This window comes from Pezoporus occidentalis, unplaced genomic scaffold (assembly GCF_034315485.1).
Source record: "Pezoporus occidentalis ecotype Australia unplaced genomic scaffold, CSIRO_AGI_Poc_V1 ctg304, whole genome shotgun sequence".
NCBI classification, from domain to species: domain Eukaryota; kingdom Metazoa; phylum Chordata; class Aves; order Psittaciformes; family Psittacidae; genus Pezoporus; species Pezoporus occidentalis.
In genome coordinates this window covers 184,390-203,012 of record NW_026914986.1, presented here as the reverse complement: position 1 = coordinate 203,012, position 18,623 = coordinate 184,390, and the positions used below count along the sequence as shown (strand labels likewise).

Genomic DNA, 18,623 nt, shown 5'->3' with positions numbered 1-18,623 from the left:
GCAGCTCCAAGCTGGGAACACTCAGCTGCAGGGAGAAGGCTTCTTCCTTCAGGCTTCCCATGGGCTGGCTGCTGGCAGGGGCTGCTCCCGTGTCCCCGGGGTGATGTCCCACCTCGGCTCAGGATGCTGGATCCTGCCTGCACCTCAGTGAGCTGCTCACAAGTGGCTGGGGCTGAACGAGTTCAATCACCTTTTATTGATTCCCTTCTGCTGTTTTATGTCCCACCTTGGGGCCGGGGCCTGTCGCACTGCTCCTCTTCCAGCCTGCCTGCATTAAAGCATGAAATATATCCCCCTGTAAGCCCGAGCCAGACCTGTGTGAGCTGTAAAACCCCTGCAGCAGCTGAGCAGAAGCAGTGAAAAACGCTGCGGCACGGATGAGGTCCCCTTCGTGCTGCTGGGGATGGAAAACCTCCAAAGCAGGCTCTCGCTATCAGGCCTGAGGGCTCAGGGTGCTGGTGGGAGCAGGCAGGGACTGGTCTGGGAGAGCAGGAAGAGGGCATGATGGAAAGCAGCGTTTCTTTTCCATGTGGATAAAGTGGTTGGGGTTAATACTGGGAGGTGGTGAGCAAATCACAGCTTTTCACTATGGCACCAGTTACCGACTGGAAAAGGGGAAGCTGGCAGCTCCCTGCAGGGCAAGCAGTGGGGCAAGCAGTGGGGCAAGCAGTGGGGCAAGCAGTGGGGCAGGCAGCGGGGCAGACAGTGGGGCAGGCAGGGCAGTTGAGCTCCCACTCAGGTGGAGCCAATCGGCCTCCCCCACCCAGGACTGAGGCTTTAAAGGTGAGCTGGGTGGTGGTGATGGAGCTTGGGGCCTCCTGGGGCTGTCTGAGGGGAAGGAAGGAAGAGAACCAGGTTTGTTCTGGGGGGGGTTGGCCAGTTCTGGTGCTGGGATGGAGCTGGTGAGGTCTTTCAATGGGATGGACATTGCTGGGATGGAGCTGGTGGGCTCTTTTAATGGGATGGAGATCCCTGGTTCTGGTGCTGGGATGGAGCTGGTGAGCTCTTTCAATGGGATGGACATTGCTGGGATGGGGCTGGTGAGCTCTTTCAATGGGATGGACATTGCTGGGATGGAGCTGGTGAGCTCTTTCAATGGGATGGACATTGCTGGGATGGAGCTGGTGAGCTCTTTCAATGGGATGGACATTGCTGGTTCTGGTGCTGGGATGGGGCTGGTGAGCTCTTTTAATGGGATGGAGATTCCTGGTTCTGGTGCTGGGATGGAGCTGGTGAGCTCTTTTAATGGGATGGAGATTCCTGGTTCTGGTGCTGGGATGGAGCTGGTGAGCTCTTTTAATGGGATGGAGATTCCTGGTTCTGGTGCTGGGATGGAGCTGGTGAGCTCTTTTAATGGGATGGAGATTCCTGGTTCTGGTGCTGGGATGGAGCTGGTGAGCTCTTTTAATGGGATGGAGATTCCTGGTTCTGGTGCTGGGATGGGGCTCGTGAGCTCTTTTAATGGGATGGACATTGCTGGTTCTGGTGCTGGGATGGAGCTGGTGAGCTCTTTTAATGGGATGGAGATTGCTGGTTCTGGTGCTGGGATGGGGCTCGTGAGCTCTTTCAATGGGATGGAGATTGCTGGTTCTGGTGCTGGGATGGGGCTGGCCTTGGTGATGCTTCCTGAGCCTCAGCGCAGGAGGAGCCTTCAGGAGCCAGCAGCGAGGGGCAGTGCAAACACCCTCTCCCCAGCACAGATCCCTCCCAGCACCATGGGCTCAGCATCAGGGTCCCCGCTCTGCTCCAGCGTCACAGTGGAGGAGCCGCAGCTGATCCAGACTCTTTGCATAAATATTTATGCACTGATGCAATCCTCTTCTAAATATAAAGCCTTATCTGGAATTTCATTTAAACGTTGAGTGTAGATAATTTATTTATAATTAATGTAGACATCAAGTCCCATCTCTGGAATGCCTGCGAGCTTTCATTTATAACTGGGAGGTGAGGCAGGAGCTAGAGGCTGGGCCTCTTATCAGTTTCATTTCAATTTTCCTCCTACAGCAAGCGAAGCTGCTGCGGTTCATCTCGCACTGGGAGGAAGCACAAAACTCCCCTAAAATAGGACTTTTATAGGGAGCATGCAAGAACCTCGTCTTTGTTCCTCGTCTTGCCTTTGCTAATGCTACCCGGGCTCGCGGCTCCCTCCGAAGTGTTGCTCTTCCTTAAGAATAAGGCTATTAAAAATTAAAGCCACTTTTCCATATAATAAAATTTACTCCCCGCAATTATGCAGAGGGGCGAGTTATCTTCCTCGGGTAGATTTTAATTAATAGTTACAGCAGGAAGGGGAGAACAACGGCCATAAAATAACCGAGGTCTCCCCACTAATGGTGAGTTATTGGTGCCTCTTTCTGCAGGGCGCCAGTGCCGGCATAGGGTGAGCAGTACCAGGCCAGAGCGCGTGGGATCAGCAGAGCTGTGGAGCATCAGCTGCTGTGAGCAGCCAAAGGTCCTAAGCCAGCTCCCCAGGGTAAAGGATGGGCTCCAGCTCCCTGCATTTCTGTGATGGAGAGCACGTTCTTGCTGCCTTTTGGCTTCCAAAGGCTGTGCTCATGTGGGCTTTTGTGGGCTCGAGGTGGGAATCCCTCGTGCGTAAGGGTTTGGTACCACCCGAGATGACTTTGAGGCTTTCACCCTTGCCTTTGCTCCCAGCCAAGCCCCCCATGGTGGTGTGAGGGCTGCGGTGAAACAGGCACCCACCATGCTGGGGTCACTGCCCTTTTCCTGCTGCCCCAGGGACCTGCTGGTGGAGCCAGAGCTCAGTGCCAGAAGCGCAGTCGCTGCTGTCGGGCATGGGGCCAGGCACACAGAGAGGTCACTGAACCCCCCCTTAGCAGCAGGAAGGTGCTGCTGGACCAGGGGCTGATCTCTAAAGCACGTCCCTGGTGCTCACTGATGTGGTGAGGACCCTTCCTTGCAGAAGAGCCCGGTCAGAACCTGTCTGCAAAGTGCTCATGTGGAAAGGGCTTATGAGTGGAAAAGCTGATCCCACTTCTACAGCTCTTGCAGAGCGCAGACCTTTGCCTCTGAGGACACTGAGGGCTCCTCTGACTCCAGATGTGGGTGTTGGCTGATGTGGGTCCAATCCCACATCTGCCCAGAGCCAGGTAATCTGTTGATTGCCCACAGAAGCTGTGGCTGGCCCATCCCTGGCAGTGCTCAAGGCCAGGTTGGACACAGGGGCTTGGAGCAAGCTGCTCCAGTGGAAGGTGTCCCTGCCCGTGGCATGGGGTTGGGATAGGATGAGCTTTAAGCTCCCTTCCAACCCAAACCGCTCTGAGACTCTATAACTTCCCACAGGCTGGTGCTGCCCATCTTCTTTAGCTGGTTGTGGCTGCTGATGCTCTGCTGCCTGCCTCCCCACCACCTTCCCCTTTTTCCTGGCTGTAAAGACACGATCCCCCATTGATCTGGGTCTGAAACATTTATGAAATCTTTATGGGCCTTTGAAAAGGTTTTAATTCCCTGACAGAGCCGCTTTCCCCCAAAACACCACTGATGACTCAATGAGCAATTAGAGGCTCGGCAGCTGCGGAGCAGCCGCGGCAGCTGCCCCAGCAGCTTGGCACAGCAGCCGAGGAGCCAGCCAGGCTTCCTGGAAAGCCATGCCGGGGCTGAGCCACCCTTCCCGGGCTAAGGGACCCCAGCCAGGATGTGCCACCCACCCCCCCCATGGGCTTTGGTACCCGGCAGCATCAGCACAGGGTGCTCCCAGCGAAGGGTGCTCCCAGCGAAGGGTGCTCCCAGCGAAGGGTGCTCCCAGCGAAGGGTGCTCCCAGCGAAGGATGCTCCCAGCAGAGGATGCTCCCAGCGAGGGGTGCTCCCAGCGAGGGGTGCTCCCAGCGAAGGGTGCTCCCAGTGAAGGGTGCTCCCAGTGAGGGGTGCTCCCAGTGAAGGGTGCTCCCAGCGAAGGGTGCTCCCAGTGAAGGGTGCTCCCAGTGAAGGGTGCTCCCAGTGAGGGGTGCTCCCAGTGAAGGGTGCTCCCAGCGAGGGGTGCTTCCAGTGAAGGGTGCTCCGAGCTGCCGGTGGGGTGACAACACATCCACGGGTGTAGAGCGCTGGGTTAACTGTCAGACTTCTCATGTACTGAGTGTGGAGCTGCTGAACCCCACAGGCGCGAGGGAGGGCGAAGCTTCAGCCTCGCCAGTGTTTGTTCCCTCGTAGGCTCGGCTTTTCTCTGTCAAATGCAAAAGCTGCTGGCCAGAAATGAGCCCGGCGTGGGAGAAACTTTGTGAGCAACTGCAGCGAGGTGGAGGATGTGGCTGTGCTGTTCCTTCTGCTCCTCTGTCCCACAGCGCTTCCGTGCAGTGCAGCAGGCGGTGACCTTCCCTTTGTTCGGAGATTCCTCTCCATGGTCAGAAATGTCTGCAGCGAACTGGAAGGTTTAAGGACGAGTTTCTGTTGGCCTGGGCACAAACAGCATCGGGGGGAGAAGCTGAACTAAGGCCAAGGCCAGGGCTAAGCTGGGCAGCGCTGCTGAGATGGGTATCGCTGGGTTGCCTTGCTCTGACTCTGTGCCTGGATGGGGAAACAGATTTCCTGCCAGTTGGAGTTCGTGTGGAGCCGGCTGAGGCTGGGTCTGTGTGGGAAGGCGATGGGAGCAGGCAGGGCTGGGCAGGGTTGTGTGGGAAACCAGGAGCAGAGCATGGAGTCGGTGTGAGGGAAAACATCTCTGCAAGGGCTGGGATCACAAAACCTGTTTGCTGGTGGGGAGGCAGAGGCGGGCAGCCCCAGAGCTCCTGCCAAGCACCAGGGTTGGTCCCTCCGCGGGGACAGGAGGGAATGGGCACAGGAGTTGGGTTGGATTCCAAAGATGCCTGCGTGCAGGCTTGCCAAATGTACCATGAAAACTGTGGGAGATGGGAAAGGTGGCAAGAGGAAACATTGCACTGGGCTGCGAGCGATCCGAGCGGCTGCCTGCGGGAGGGGAGCGACTCCTCCGTGCTCCCAAGTGCTGGGAGGCGTGGGTTGGGAGTGAGGCCTCATCCCGCTCCTGGAAGCGGGGAGCATGGGCACCTTATGATGTGGTGGAGGCAGGATGAGGGCGTAAGGGTTAATGGGCATTAAAAAAGCCAGTGAAGGAGCTGCAGCCCTACCTCCGCTCCTTGGAGAGGGAGGCTCCGCTGCAATAGCCAAGCTCCTGACAGTGAAGGTAATGCAAGGTTTGAAACCCATTAGAGTGCCTGTAATTATTTATAGGGAGGGGAAAAAAACACAGTAGGTTGTGAAAACCGGATGGCATGGCAAAGACAGGCGTTGGAGAAAGGATTCTTAAAGTAATTCACAGCCGGAGCTGAGGCTGTGCTTTGGAACCTGACCCTGGCTCCGGTGGCAGAGAGGGAAGGGGCTTTTGGTGTGGCCAGGCATAACCCAGCGCTGCTGGGCCCCATCCCCTTGTGTGCTGAGGTCTCCAGACCCAGGAATAGCTGCTGGAGGGGAGCCTGAAGCTTGATCCCTGCTCCTTGTTTCCACGCTGTGGGACCTGGGGCTCTCCCACAGCCATGGTCCTCCATGGGCTCCGCAGAGCTCAGAGCAATGTTTGGTCTTCCCACTCTGTCCTCTCTTCCAGCAGCACCCCCTCCTCTGCCAGGGACCTCATGGGGCTGATCAAACACCCTCGTCCTGACATCAATTCCCCTTTGCAGTGGAGGCAGCAAATGGGAAAGAGCTCCCGGAGCTGGGATCCCTGTAACTGGGATCCCTGGAGCCAGGCAGAGCAGCTCCTGTGCACAGAGCTCGATGAGCAGTTGTACAAAGGGCTTTGGGATCCTGTCTAAGGTGTCCTGGAGGAGGGCAAAGTGTGCTTATATAATGTGTCTAGACAGACTGTTCCTGGGGGCTAGGGGGAGCAGGGGCCTTTTATTCTTGCTTTTCTATGTCAGCGCTGTGTGGCCATGCTTAAAGGTTCTGGGAGCTGCTGAAATATTAATAACCAGGCTGGTGATAGGACAGCACATGCTTTTGCACTCGGGAAGATGTTGATCTTAGCACAAGCCGTGTCAGCAAAGGAGCCTTTGCCTGGCGGGTGCCTCGTGCTCCAGCTGCAATGACTTAAGAGTGAAGAGCATCTCCCTGCAGCTCCCTCGCTCCATCCCCATCTGCTCTGCTCCATCTCATCCTTCTGGAGCTGTTGGGCTCCTCCGGCCCTTTGTGGAGCAGCTGGGCAGGATGCAAGGTGTTACCCCACCATCTGCATGGGTACCATGGCCATGCTGGGGTCAGACCGAGGCTCTGTGGTCCCCATGGGGCCACCTCCCTTGTCCCCTCTAAGAGCAGCTAAGATGCTGCTGCAGATACTCAACGGGGGACCCTCATCCCTGCACCGCTGAGACCTGACCCCCGGTGCTGTGTGGGGCTGATGGCACCGGGCATCTCTGTGCCCTGAAAGTGGGGCTCCCCTCCCTCCCAGCCCCTCTGGGTCACCCTCCTCCGCCTCACTGACACCCCCCGGTTCCAACCCCCTGGGAAGGGCCTGGGGTGACTCTGCGGGGTTCCCCCCCCCCCCGCAGCAGCTCTGTCTCTGCCGGGGCACCCGGTACCGAGGGGAACACGGCGGCTCCCCCCCCCCGCTGCGGGACTCAGCCCCGGTGCGCGCCGCCGCCGTTCCCCCCTCCCACCCCGAACGGGCGCACGGCGCTGGCGGCGGGTGGGGGGGGGGAATAGGGGGTGGGACACGCGGCGGCGCGCGCGCTGCCTTCATCCCCCCCCCCCTTCCTCCTCCTCTTCCTCCTCCTCCTCCTCCCGGGAGCGCGCTCGCCGAGCCGGGAGCGAGCAGCCGGCGGGAGGATGCTGCAAACGGCGGCGGAGCCGGGCGGCTGGGCAGGTAGGGCGGGCGGCGGGGGGGGGGGCTCGGTACCGCCGGTCCTCCAACGAGCACCGCGGGGTCGGGAGAGTTGCGGCAGCAGCGAAGTTGTCGGGAGGGGAGGGATGCTCTGGGTGGGGGGGGTGCCCGAGGAGCAGGGAGAAGGGCCCGGTACCCGCCCGGGGGATGCTCGGGTCCTGGCTGCGCAGCGCCGAGCACAGGGGCGGGGGGGGGGCCGGTCCCTCTCCCCCCCCCCCCCCTTCCCTTCGGGAGGTGTCAGGGCAGGAGGGAAACTTCTTGGGGCGAACTTTGACGGGGCCCCATTGTCCTTCCCCCGCTGGTCGGGACCCCCGTGGGTGCGCGGCCGGTGCTGGCGGCCTCAAGGTGCCTGTGCCACCGGGGTGCACAGCGTGTGGTCCCCACGGGCCTGCGGTGGGCTGGGGCTCGGGAGGTGTTTGCCAGGTTGTGACAGTGGCCGTGGGCCTCGCCGGGGCCCCACCGGGCTGCTGAGGGTGTTGGGGTGCTCCATGCACCCGACGTGTCCCACAGCTCGGCCGCAGGGCCCCCAGGGCTGCTCGCGTCCCTTGCCTTGGTGCAGGCACGGGGAGGTTCGTGTTGGAAATGGAGCTGAGGTTTCCTGGCTGCCTCCACAAGCGGTTTGTGGCTTTGGAAGAAAAGGACTTTGATTGAAGCCTCACAAAAGCACTTTCTGTTGGTGACTGGGGCAAGCGAGGGCTCTGTATTGGGGTGGCTGCAGCCCGGTGCCCTTCGCCTGGCACGCACCGCTCAGGAGTGAACATGGATCCCGAGGCTGCATCCTCACCCTGCGGACCTCCCGCTCTCCCCTCCGCTCCCCAGTGCTCTTTGCTATTAACTTGGGGCGGCAGCGAGCTGTTGCTCAGGAGTTGTGCACGGGGTGGGGTAGGGCTGGAGCAAACCCGGCGGTCCCGGGGAGCAGGACGTGCCTGAGCCTGCCCTTGACGGCAGCGAGCTCCCATGGCGCTGGATGTGCATGTGGGAAACCAACTTCTTAGGTGGAAACAACTCCCTGGCATGTGCGGCTGCTTTGTGTTTGCAGGGGCAAACCTTGCAAGTGCATCTGGGCATGAATTTGCATGAAGGTAAGGAGGTCCAGGGCCCAGCTTTGCACTCCCAGAGCCTGCAAGGGGCTTCTAGGTTAATTCATGGGTTAGGGGTTAACTCACTGAAGGGGATCAACACCGGTGCTGTGCCCGCTGCTGCTCGAGCTGCCCGCTCCTGTGAGGGCTGGATGTGCCCATGGGTCCTGTGCAAGCTGGCAGCACCCCTGCCCTCGGGAAAGGGAGGCAGCGGCAGCATTCCCCATGGGACACGAGGCAGGAGCCATCGCTGTGAGGGGTGTCTGAGTGGGGAGCTGGGGCTGTCTGTGGGAGCTGCTGTGCCTGCATGTGGGTGCCTGAAAATAGCATCAATGGGCAGTGCTGCTGGATGTGACTGCCCGGGAATGAACGAGGCTCTGTCCCCGCTGGAGCCTGGCCAGCGCTCCTGCAGCCAACACAAAGTCAAACCCACCCCTGTGGACTCGGGGGTGTTTGAAGTGGCTGCAGGTGTTTTCCAATGGAGCATCCAGCCCCGCGCTGGCTTCTTGGCTGGGGAGATCCATGAGGACAGGAGGAGCTGGTCCCTCGGTAGGTGCCGGGGTGACTCTGCTGGGGAGAACCTCTCCTGCTATGCGTGGAGTTCAGAGCCAGGCTGGTGCTAACGTGTGTGTGGGGTGAGCCTGCCTCGGGTGGTCAGAACAGCTCCATAGAGTCCTGCTCAGGTCTGCCAGCCCCAGCATGTCCCCCTGCACCCTCCTGCTGTGTATCCCCTTGTGTATCCCGCTGGCTCAGTGCTGGGGCCGATGTTCCCAGCTGGAGCCTGGAGTAAAGCCCCAGCACAGTGGTTCCAGGAGCTCACCCGGCTGTGGCCATCCCCAGCCATTTCCAACCCAAAAATACTCCTCAAGCACGGCCCCAGCATCCTTGAGCATCGTCCAGTGGCCACAAAGGAACCCTGGTGTTGGGACTGTGATTTGCTGTGTCCCTGGAGATGTTTCCCTTGCACTGGCTTCTATCTGGCATTTCTGGGCTGATCTACGTCTTCCTACAAGTGCACTGTTAGTCTGCTGCTGAGCAACCACGGACCTTTGCACAGAGGCTCTCAAAGTCAAGCACTGAACACGTTAATCGGGTTGCTTCACACTGTTGAATTTCCAGCGCTGGAAGCATGGGGCAATCTCCGACACGTGCTAGACTGAAACATCAGAGGAACAGAGAGCCCTTCTCTGAGCAACACATCCCGTCAAGCTGCTTCTCTTGTTTCCCGGCTCCATCGGGGCTGGTGTTTGTCTGTTCCGATCCCGGAGCCTGTGGCTCTGCAGCCCTTTAATCATTGCTGGGGAGAAGAAAAGTGCAAAGGCGTGCGCCCGGGGCAGGGTAATGACGCCCAGGAGGGTCTGCTTGTCAATTTACAAACAATATCGGGATGTACAAAGGCTGCTTCTTAGGCTGAGAATGCCTCCGAAATCGTGCCCTAATTTATGTGTCAGGAAGCCCCTGCCAAGGGCTGTACCTGGGCTCGCAAGGAAATCCAGGCTGCGGCTGCACGGTAACAAGGGCTCGGGTTTAAGTAGAACCACAGCAAGTACGTTGTAAAAGGGAACCTGGAGCTGCTCTGGCACAGGACGTGCAGGAAGGGTCCTGGTTTCCCATGGGATGCTCGCCTGGTGTTCCCGTGGCACGCCATGGGTGCAGGGCTGTGTCTTTTGGAGGTGTTAGGATGCTCTTGATGTTCTTCTGTGGCCTGGTTGGGGCTATGGGGCTTCTTCACAGGGGCTGCAGGCAGGGGAGCATCCTCCCTCTCTCAGAGGGGCCATTGATGGATGGAGTCAGGGTTTTTCCCTGAACCCCACCGCTTTTCCCCTTGTAACATCACAGCCTTTCCCCAGAACGAGTACCCAGGGGCTGGTGGCAGCTCCCATGGGACCACCGAGCCCTTCCCTTGGGATTTGAAGCTCTTGGGGCTGCAGGACCCGGCTGGGCTGAGTCAGTGCTGCGGGGCTGGGGCAGCAGCTCGGCTCCGCTGGGGGCTCCGAGCCCTTGACACAGACCAAAGGGATGCAGGCTGCTCTGCATCGGGAGCGCTCCCGAGTCGTGATTTTCCCTGCCCTCATTATGGAGATTTTTTTAATGAGCTGATAACAAAAATCACTGGGTAATTACAAGGGGAAACGTCCTGAGGTTGAGTCCTAACCCCTGCCTGGCTCTGCCTGAGGACCGGAGCTGCTCCCGCTGCGCCAGCCTCTGTGAAGGCAGCAGCAGCTGGTACCAGGGTGCCAAGCATCCCTGTGCAAGGTACTGGGCTCCTTGGGCCAGCAGGGCTGACCCTGGCAGGATTAAACCAACCCAGGGTCTGCTCTGCTCGGCTCCGAGACCAGGCTGTGCCGGGCGCTTGGTTTCCAGTTTGGGTATTTCTGGCTCGGGTGTCTGGTTGCTGGCTCCAGCAGCAGATGAAGGAGCTGTTGGATGTGGGGTGGGTTTTGTCGGTGCACGATCAGAGGCTGCTTCTCAGCTTCCTTTCAGCTCCCAGTGCTTTAAGACCTCAGCAGCCTTTGAGCCGGGGAGCGCACTGCAGCCCATTGGGCAGGAGCAAGGGGTCACATCGTTGTGGAACCATGGGGCAAAGGGCCAGGAGCTTTTTGGGGTGATTTTTTGCCTTTATGTGTTGGAGCAGGAGGGATGTGGCACCAGAGACCTGGGCCTTGCTGGTGCTGCTGCCCTGACAGGGGCTCCCTGAATCCTACCAAGCCCAGGGACTTGGCAGCGATGCCAATGGCCACTAATGGTGGCTACAGGAAACCAGCGCTCCAGAGTGGGACCCCGGCCCACTTGGCTTATGGGAGAGGGATGGAGCTGGACAGGTCCTGGTCTCATCCTGCCTGGGGGTTGATCCTGGCTGCATGAGTGAGGTGCAGCATCCACAGGGATTCCTGGTCTCGGCGCATTCAAGCTCTCTGCTCCGGGCAACACTGAGCAGAGCTTTGGCATTTGGTTCCCACATGGCTCTGCTTCAGTAATTCCCGGTGAATCCAGGCAGTAATTCCTGGGGATGGATTTTCTGCCAGAATTCCTACCATATTAATGGAGAAATAACTGAAGGCTTTGTGATGCTGCCTCATCCAGCACCGCCACTGATGCTGCGCCTTCCTTGCCTGCTCTGCAGGTCACAGAGATAGGAAAAAGAGGAATGGTGCCCGGGATTTGCTATCTTTAAAACCAAGAAGCGGGCTGTGGGTGCCAGGGCTGGCGCAGAGGATGCGATGCTCCCACCGGAGATGCTGATGGCACTGGGATGGTTGGTTTTGGGAAGAGGAACACCCGCAGCCCAATGGGGCTGGCTCCTCCACGCTGGATTTGGGGGGTTTGCCCCTTTTCCTGTTGTCATCTGCGCCCCTCACCCTGCCCTGGCCCCGTGCTGCAGGGGACGCACCCATCCCAGCGCCGCTGTTGATCTTGGTCGGGAGCGCTGCTGCTTTGCATCCCTTTGAAGCACCTCAGCACAGAGCCCGTCTGTGCGCCGGGGCCTGGAGCTCCTCCTGAGGAGCCCTGAAACGGCTTTAGGAAAGAATCCCATCAAAATCCCACACAAGGGAAGCTTGTTCCGGAGCAGGCGGGAGCCGGGGGTGCCACGGAGCAGGATGCGGGGGACAAGACCTGGCTCCTGTCCCCCGGCGGCAGAGTCCTGCCCATCGCTTCCATCGCACGCAAGGGCAGAGCCTATAAATAACCCAGCTCCGAGGTTGCGAGCAGTATTAGGAACTCTCCAGGCTTATTTTTCAGCGCTGTTACGAAAGGGCTTGAGCGGATTAAAGCGTGCCCGGATTAATCCGTGCTCCGGAAGGCGCGGAGTGCGGGAAGGGCAGCGCTGCCGCCCCGGGAGTGCGGTGTTGGGCTCACTGGGGCTCTTTGTGCTCCGCGGGGCTGTGACTGGTGGGGCAGGGAGGGACACGGCAGCAGCCACTGTGTCTCCAGCCCCTGGCTCACCCGCTGCAGGCAGCAGATCTTCACAGAACCATAGAATCCCAGCCTGGTTTGGGATGAAGGGACCTTAAAGCTCATCCAGCTCCAACCCCCTGCCATGGGCAGGGACACCTTCCACTAGAGCAGCTTGCTCCAAGCCCCTGGCCTTGAGGTTTCACAGCTCAATGTCAAAGTCCTGTCCTCTCCGGTTTCCAGGGGAGGCAATTAGCCAACAGGCAGCAGAGCAATGTAATGAGTGTGACGAATGAGCAAGCCAGTCGTGGTACAGGGCATGCTGTGCCCTCGAAGGAGCTTTTCCACTACGAAGGACTTGGGCAAATCCTCTTTGCCGAGGAAGGCGATGGCTGCACTGGGGAGATGCTGGCAGAAGGCACAATCCCCCCGAGTGATCCATCCCCTGCTGCTGGATGAAGGAGCTTGCTCTTCCACCAGTTGCAGGGAGCCCGACTCCTCTGCAGCTCCAGCTGGAGATAACACTGGATGGGGAGTGATGGAGATAACAGTGGGGGTGAGGTGATGGAGATGACACTGGATGGGGAGTGATGGAGATAACAGTGGGTGTGAGGTGATGGAGATAAGACTGGATGTGAAGTGATGGAGATAACAGCAGTCACCTGCACCGAGGTCTGCGGGGTCAGGCAGCACTGCTCCAGGTCTCTTTCACCAGCAGCACCAAGCCCCATCCCGCTGTGGGACAGTCCATGGGCACCCCCAGAGCCCTCTGCCCAATGCCAAGACAGGGGCCAGGATTCCTGTCTCCACCTGCTGACAGGGCATTGGAAAAGGGAGGATGAAGGGAGATCTGCTGGCGAGGGATTAAACCAGGGCCCTCGGCTGTATTTATAGAAGGTTCAGAAGTAAATCCGTCCTCAGACTGAATAAATATTTTGCTCAGGCAGGCGCGATCTTCAGTTCATCTGTCTTGGAAAGACTTAAGTGAGAGGGGAATTGATTTTCTTCAGCTTGAACAAGGCAAGCAGCTCTCAAACCCAGATAGATGCTGAAGTCCCGTTATCAGCTGAAATGGGAAAGCAGCTGGGAAATCATTAAAGAAAGTGAAAACGAAGCTGCTTTAGGGAGGCTGCAATTCCCCATCCATCATCCCTGGCTCTGCCCCCCCCCCCGAGGGCTGCTCTGGGGGTCTGGGTCCAGCCCCATTTCATGCTGGGTGATGGGAGCCACTGGCACTGGTCGCACTGGTGCAGGGCCAATGGCCCTGTGCTGGAGAGGTGGCAGCGGGGACCTGGGGGTGGCAGCGCTGGGATGGAGGGGGATCAGTGGAGATGCGGTGGTGGTACAAGGATGTCAGCCTCGGGTGTTGACACCACCAGGCACGGAGCCACCTGGGGCTGGGCCCGGCCCTCTCCACATCAGCCTTCAGCGCTTGGATGGCTGCGGCTGTGATGTGCTGTGAGGACGAGCGGTTCCAGACGCATCCCTGTCTCCATCCCCATCCTGATGGGATGCTGCCCTTGGGCTCCCTGCTGCTGCCAGGGCAGGCCGGTGTCCCCGCCGTGCTGCTGCTGCCGGTGGCACGGGCAGAGGTTGTCCCTGCTCGTTGCGCAGCAGAATCCCAGCTCAAAGAGCTTGTTAATTCAAGCCGGCCCCTGGTGTTTCCAACATCACTTACTGCTAAGACATGAGCTTAGTGCTTTGCTCTTGACAAAAGCTGCTGCCGGGTGAGCTCCAGCGTGGTGCGAACCAAGCAGCGAGCACTGCCCGCGCCTCCCCCTAAGCGGGGCTGCAGCATTCCCCGTTCCTTTTCCCGGGTCATAAAGGAAGCAATCAAAGGGAGAATTAAGACAAGCCAAAGCCCTTGGCAGCGCTGCCTGATCCCTTCTCTCTGTTTTCCAGGGGAGAACCGCATCGAGCGCTGCACTCGCCGCCCTGCGCAGGGCGGGGGGGGGGGGGGGGGATGCCCGGTGCTGGGACACGGCTGGCAGCGCTGGCGGGGCCAGGGGAGGGTTTTGGTGCTCGAGCTCCGTCCGCCCCGCGCTAAAAAAAGCCCCGAGATGAGCAAAATTATCCGCTGAGTCACTAATCACTCACCGCTGCTTTAGTCACCAGCTCCCGCGCACGGGGGGGACGTTGGCTGCTGAGGGGGCATAAACGGGCTTGTCATGACGTTAAATGGATGTGGCCAAAAGAAAGTGCTGCTGACACCAGATGGATCATGAGGCTCTGCAGCCGCCGGAGCAGCTCAATTAGTGATGATGCTTAATGAAACCTCTGATGAATTGCGCCCGCGTGCGAGGGATGCTCCCCACGGAGGCGCTGCCCGTGTCCCCGTGGCAGAGCGGGTCCCCACATCCTGGTCTCTGCCCCTCTCCATGGGCATCGCGGCTCCTGCTTGAGGATGAGCTGCTTCTCCGCGGGGTGCTGGTGTGATGGGAGCACCCCCTGCTCGGGAAGGGGTGCTGGGGGTTGGAGCTGTGGTTGGGTGAGCACAATGGAGGCACATCTGAGATCCTGGGACTTGGGAAAGCAAAGATGCTCCAGCCTGGGGATGCTCCATCCCCTCCTGCTCTCCCTCTTACCCGGTACCAGCAGGCACCTTCTCCTGTGGGCCACAGCACCCTTTGCTCTGCCATCTGCCCCAGAGCATCCTGGATGAGAAAGGGGGGTTATGGCTCAGGTGTCCACACGTTTGCAGCTGCAAAACAGAGGGATGGATGCTGACAGAGGGATGGGCTGCTGGGGGGGCCGGGTGGGTGTCACATTGCTGGAGCTTCCAGACAGAAATAGCTCCATGCACAGCCCCGCTTCCAGGGAGCCTGTGGGAGCGTGGCATCAGCTGCTCCATCCCAGGAAGAGGTTGGCTCTTTGCGGGGGTGTGATTGCTGCAGGCAAGAAAGGAGCTGGGGGGCAGCCCCAAGTCTGCAAATCTCGGTCTGTGTGCGTGGGGCAGGGGCCTCTCTGGGTTTGGTGTGAAACAGCGCAGGATTGGGCCATGGGTGTGCCCTTAATCCGCTGGTGTGGTGCTGCTTGGGCTGGCCAGGACCGCCTGGCTCAGTGGGTCTCTGGTCCTGCAGCTCCCCAGCCTCAGTGTGAGGGCAGGCACAGGATGCTCGTGGCTGGGTACCATGTGGCATCTCTGCTGCACATCTGGCTCAGTGCTGGACCAGGCTGTCCCCATCGCTGCTGTGCTCTGACCTGCTCCACACCAACATTCTCCCCATCCCAGGCAGTCCCGAGCCTCCCTCTGTGTCCAACACGAGAGGCTCTTTTAGCCAAGTAACCCCCGTGCCGGAGCCAAGTGCCTGTGAAAGGGCCTGTCTCAGAGCAGGAAGGAGCCATAAAGGGCCTATTTATGTCGCTGGCTCCTCACAATGTTTTCAGACGCAGCCCTCGCATGTTTTCATAGCAGCAACGCCTCCACCTCTCGCCAGCTGCCAGCAGAGACGAGCCTTTCGCTGCTGTCCTCTGCTTGCATCGCCATGCACCGGGGCTCTGCGTGGCCGTGGTCGGTGCTGGGGCAGTGCTGGGCTTGATGGGGTGGGCATGGGGCACGGGAACTGCAGGGCTGGCTGCATGGCACGGGGCTGGCTGCATGGCACGGGGATGGCTGCATGGCATGGGGATGGATGTATGGCACGGGGCTGGATGCATGACATTGGAGTGGTTGCAAGGCACAGGGCTGGCTGCATGGCACGGGGCTGGTTGCATGGCATGGGGATGGATGCATGACATTGGAGTGGCTGCAAGGCACAGGGCTGGCTGCATGGCACAAGGCTGGCTGCATGGCACAGGGTTGGATTCATGGCAGAGGGATTGATGCATGGCACAGGGAGGGATGCATGGCACGGGAATGGATGCATAGCACATGGTTGGCACGCTGTGTGGTGCTCCTGGCTTAGTGAGCATCTGGGCAGGGCCACAGGGCTGAGCCAGCGCAGGGCATGTGTGCAGGGGTGAAGCAAGGAGCCCTTTTCCTGCCCTCCTCTGCCCCTCTGGCTCCTCCATCCACCTGGGAGCAGGGCTAGCTGGCTGCTGGGGTTCCTGTTGGGAAACACGGTCCAGAGGCAGCCGCAGGACCGTGCCTTGGCTGCTTCCAGCAGTCCCGTCCGTGATGGTGGCACTGTGCCACCCGTGGACGTGCTCAGGCCCTTGGCATGGATGGGCTGCGTTGTGCATCCCGGGAGGTGGCCTTGCCAGCACCGCTGCCCAGGCCACCTTGCCGCCGCCTTTCCCATTGCCTGGAATTTGCTGGCGGGCAGTGCTGGACACAACCCACCGGAGCAGCGGCAGCTCCCAGGCCCTGCCCTGGGAATGGCCATGGGGAAGAACCGGCCTCTCCTGCAGCCATGGTTCATGAGCTGCCCCCTCTGTGTCAGGCACCGTGCAGTGACAGCGCTGCAGCGATCCCGTGTCATACGTGCCACGCAGCGTGGGAGGTAGAGGAGGGAGGAGGAAGATCTTTCCCCTTCAGTGCCAATGCGGGAGGGAGGCATGAGCCTGGTGCTGTGGCTTGTATGGGGCTGAGCGAGGCTTCTGTGGGCACCCCCAGCACCCTGGGGACCCTGGAGCTGCTCGAGCCCTGTCCTGGCTGTGAGGCAGTGATGGGCTCCTTGTCCCCTTTGGAACCCAGAACCGAAGTGGGAAAAGAGATGGGCAGAATGTCATGGAGTGCGAGGGCACATCCCACCACCGGTCCCTCCTCCAGCACCAGCCGAGCCTGCGGTGGGACCTGAGCCTTGTGCTGCTACAAACCCACCTGGAACCCCCCTGTGCCGTGAACCCCGCAGGGCTCTGTGTGCCCAGCCCGTGTCCATGTGTTTTCCATGGCCGGCAGACAAGCAACTTTTCAGGAGTCCATGTAGGAATTCCTTTGGAACAGGGAAGCTGACCCCCTCAAATACCACCGATGGTGCTGCCCAAACACTCGAGCTGCCTCCTGCACTGCCAACGCTCGCTGCCTTCTGCCCTTCTCAGAGCAAAGGTCCCTGGGTTTAAGCGGGCACACGTGCTGCTCCCCCGGCACAGCGGCCTCTGCCATAGCTCAGGATGCTCACGCTGCAGGGACTGGGCTCCTGCAGCAGCATCCCGGTACTGCAAAGCCAGGAGTGAGGCTGGAGATACGGGAGAGCTCAAACCAGGATGCGGGGAGGAGGTGATGAAATGAGGCCACGCTTAGCACTGAACTGATTAAACCCGAGCTCTAAAACTCTTTTCCTTGTCCTCTAGCCAGCAAGCAGCACCGAACTTCATTAGTCCATATCCAGGAGACACTGAAAGACGTGGACAATTAATTATCATCTGTCCTCTTTAATTTCCCTGCCTGTCAGAGACGGCTTCCCAGCAGTTCACAGTGTCAGAGGATGAGAGCTGAGGCTGGGAGCCAGCGCTCCTGCAGCGCAGCTCCTGCTGCTGTGGTCCTGTGATGGGACCCTCGTACCCCCATTGCTCTCAGGGTCTCCGGGCTGGGGGCTTGAGGCTGTTGGGGTTTGATGACTGGAAGGACCCCAAGCACTCCCACAATGTGCCCCATTGGTGGTGATGGGCTGAATGTGTCTGCTTCCCCCAGCCTCTGCTGCAGGAGGGAGCTCTGGAGGGGTTTGGTGACACCTCAACATTGCCATAGCAAATAAAGGGTTCCAAAAAGGGATGTGCAGATGGGGCATTCCCATAGCTGATGCTGTGGGCATTCCCAATGCTGGCTGTGAGGCTCCTCTCTAGCCCAGGCATGAGGCTGCGGCTGATGCAGAGCGAGGGATGGTTTTGGACCCCACAGCTCCTCCCGCAGCTCCAGTTCCATCATTCCATCCATCCAGCTCCATTGCCTTCCTCAGACACATCCTCCCCACCTGCCTCAGACCCTGGTTACCAATTGCTCTGCGGGAAGCCTTCCTCCCAAGTTTCTTTCCTAAGCCATGCTAAACACAGGCTTTGATTTGCTCTCCTGCTCCTTTCTTCCTTTCTCTTCTCTTTCATCCCTCCTGCCCCAAATGAAGAAACCCTTTTGATCATGCTTGCCTCAGGCTCTGTAACAAGCATCCCTGTTTGTGCTGTGGGGCTGTCAGCGTGATGACAACGCGTCTCCTCCTCGTCTCACAATGAATTATTTCTTCCACTCTTCCTTTGGACCATCTCCGGGATCAATGACCTCTTCCCTTCCAGTATTAGCAGATGGGTTCATCAACCAGTGGAGCATCCTTAAACTCTTAGGTTACACATTGCCCAGCCGGTCGCTGCGGCTCAACCAAGGCTGCAGCAAAGTGTTTGTGCAGGGAATTGTCAGGCTGGCCTGAAAGCAAATCGCTTTGCCAATTTATTCCCTTTCCCGTGTGTGAGCGCGCTGCTCTTAAAGGGATGCTGTCACGTCAAACGGGGAACTGCCAAGCGCAGGCATTAAAAAATCATGGCTCGCCCCATTTTCCTGCCTCCCACTCGAAATCCGAAAAACAATAAATTCGGGCTCCTTTTGACTTGTCACCTGCTCTCAGCTGGAGGCGCCTTTCCAAGCTCTTCCCTGCAGTCGGGAGCTTTGGGAACTTCAGCACCACAAGCTGCAGATGTGGGGCAGAGCATCCCCTGCCCCCAATGTGCAGGGTAGACCTGGCAGCAGCCCCAGTGCCGAAGCACTCAGGGGACCTTTCGCTCCCTCTGGGCCATGCACTGGTCAGAAAATCCTCCCTGTATTTACCCTTGATCCATCATCACCGTCCTCAAGTCCGAGCCTGCTGCCTGCACTGTGTCCCATCTGCTGTGACTAATGCAGAACATCCTTCTCCAGCCTCTGTCTTTCCAAGCACTTCCAG

General features: G+C 59.3%; 1 protein-coding gene across 1 annotated transcript in view; it reads left to right on the top strand.

Moving 5' to 3' along the window:
• The first annotated feature begins 6,684 nt into the window (after positions 1–6,684).
• The window catches only part of ZNF385C (zinc finger protein 385C), a 59,060-nt gene continuing 47,121 nt past the window's right edge, over positions 6,685–18,623 (top strand). The window contains exon 1 of the mRNA XM_062627704.1: positions 6,685–6,826. Within this exon, the coding sequence (XP_062483688.1) occupies positions 6,790–6,826 (37 nt within the window). The 5' untranslated portion in view covers positions 6,685–6,789. The remainder of the gene's footprint in view (positions 6,827–18,623) is intronic.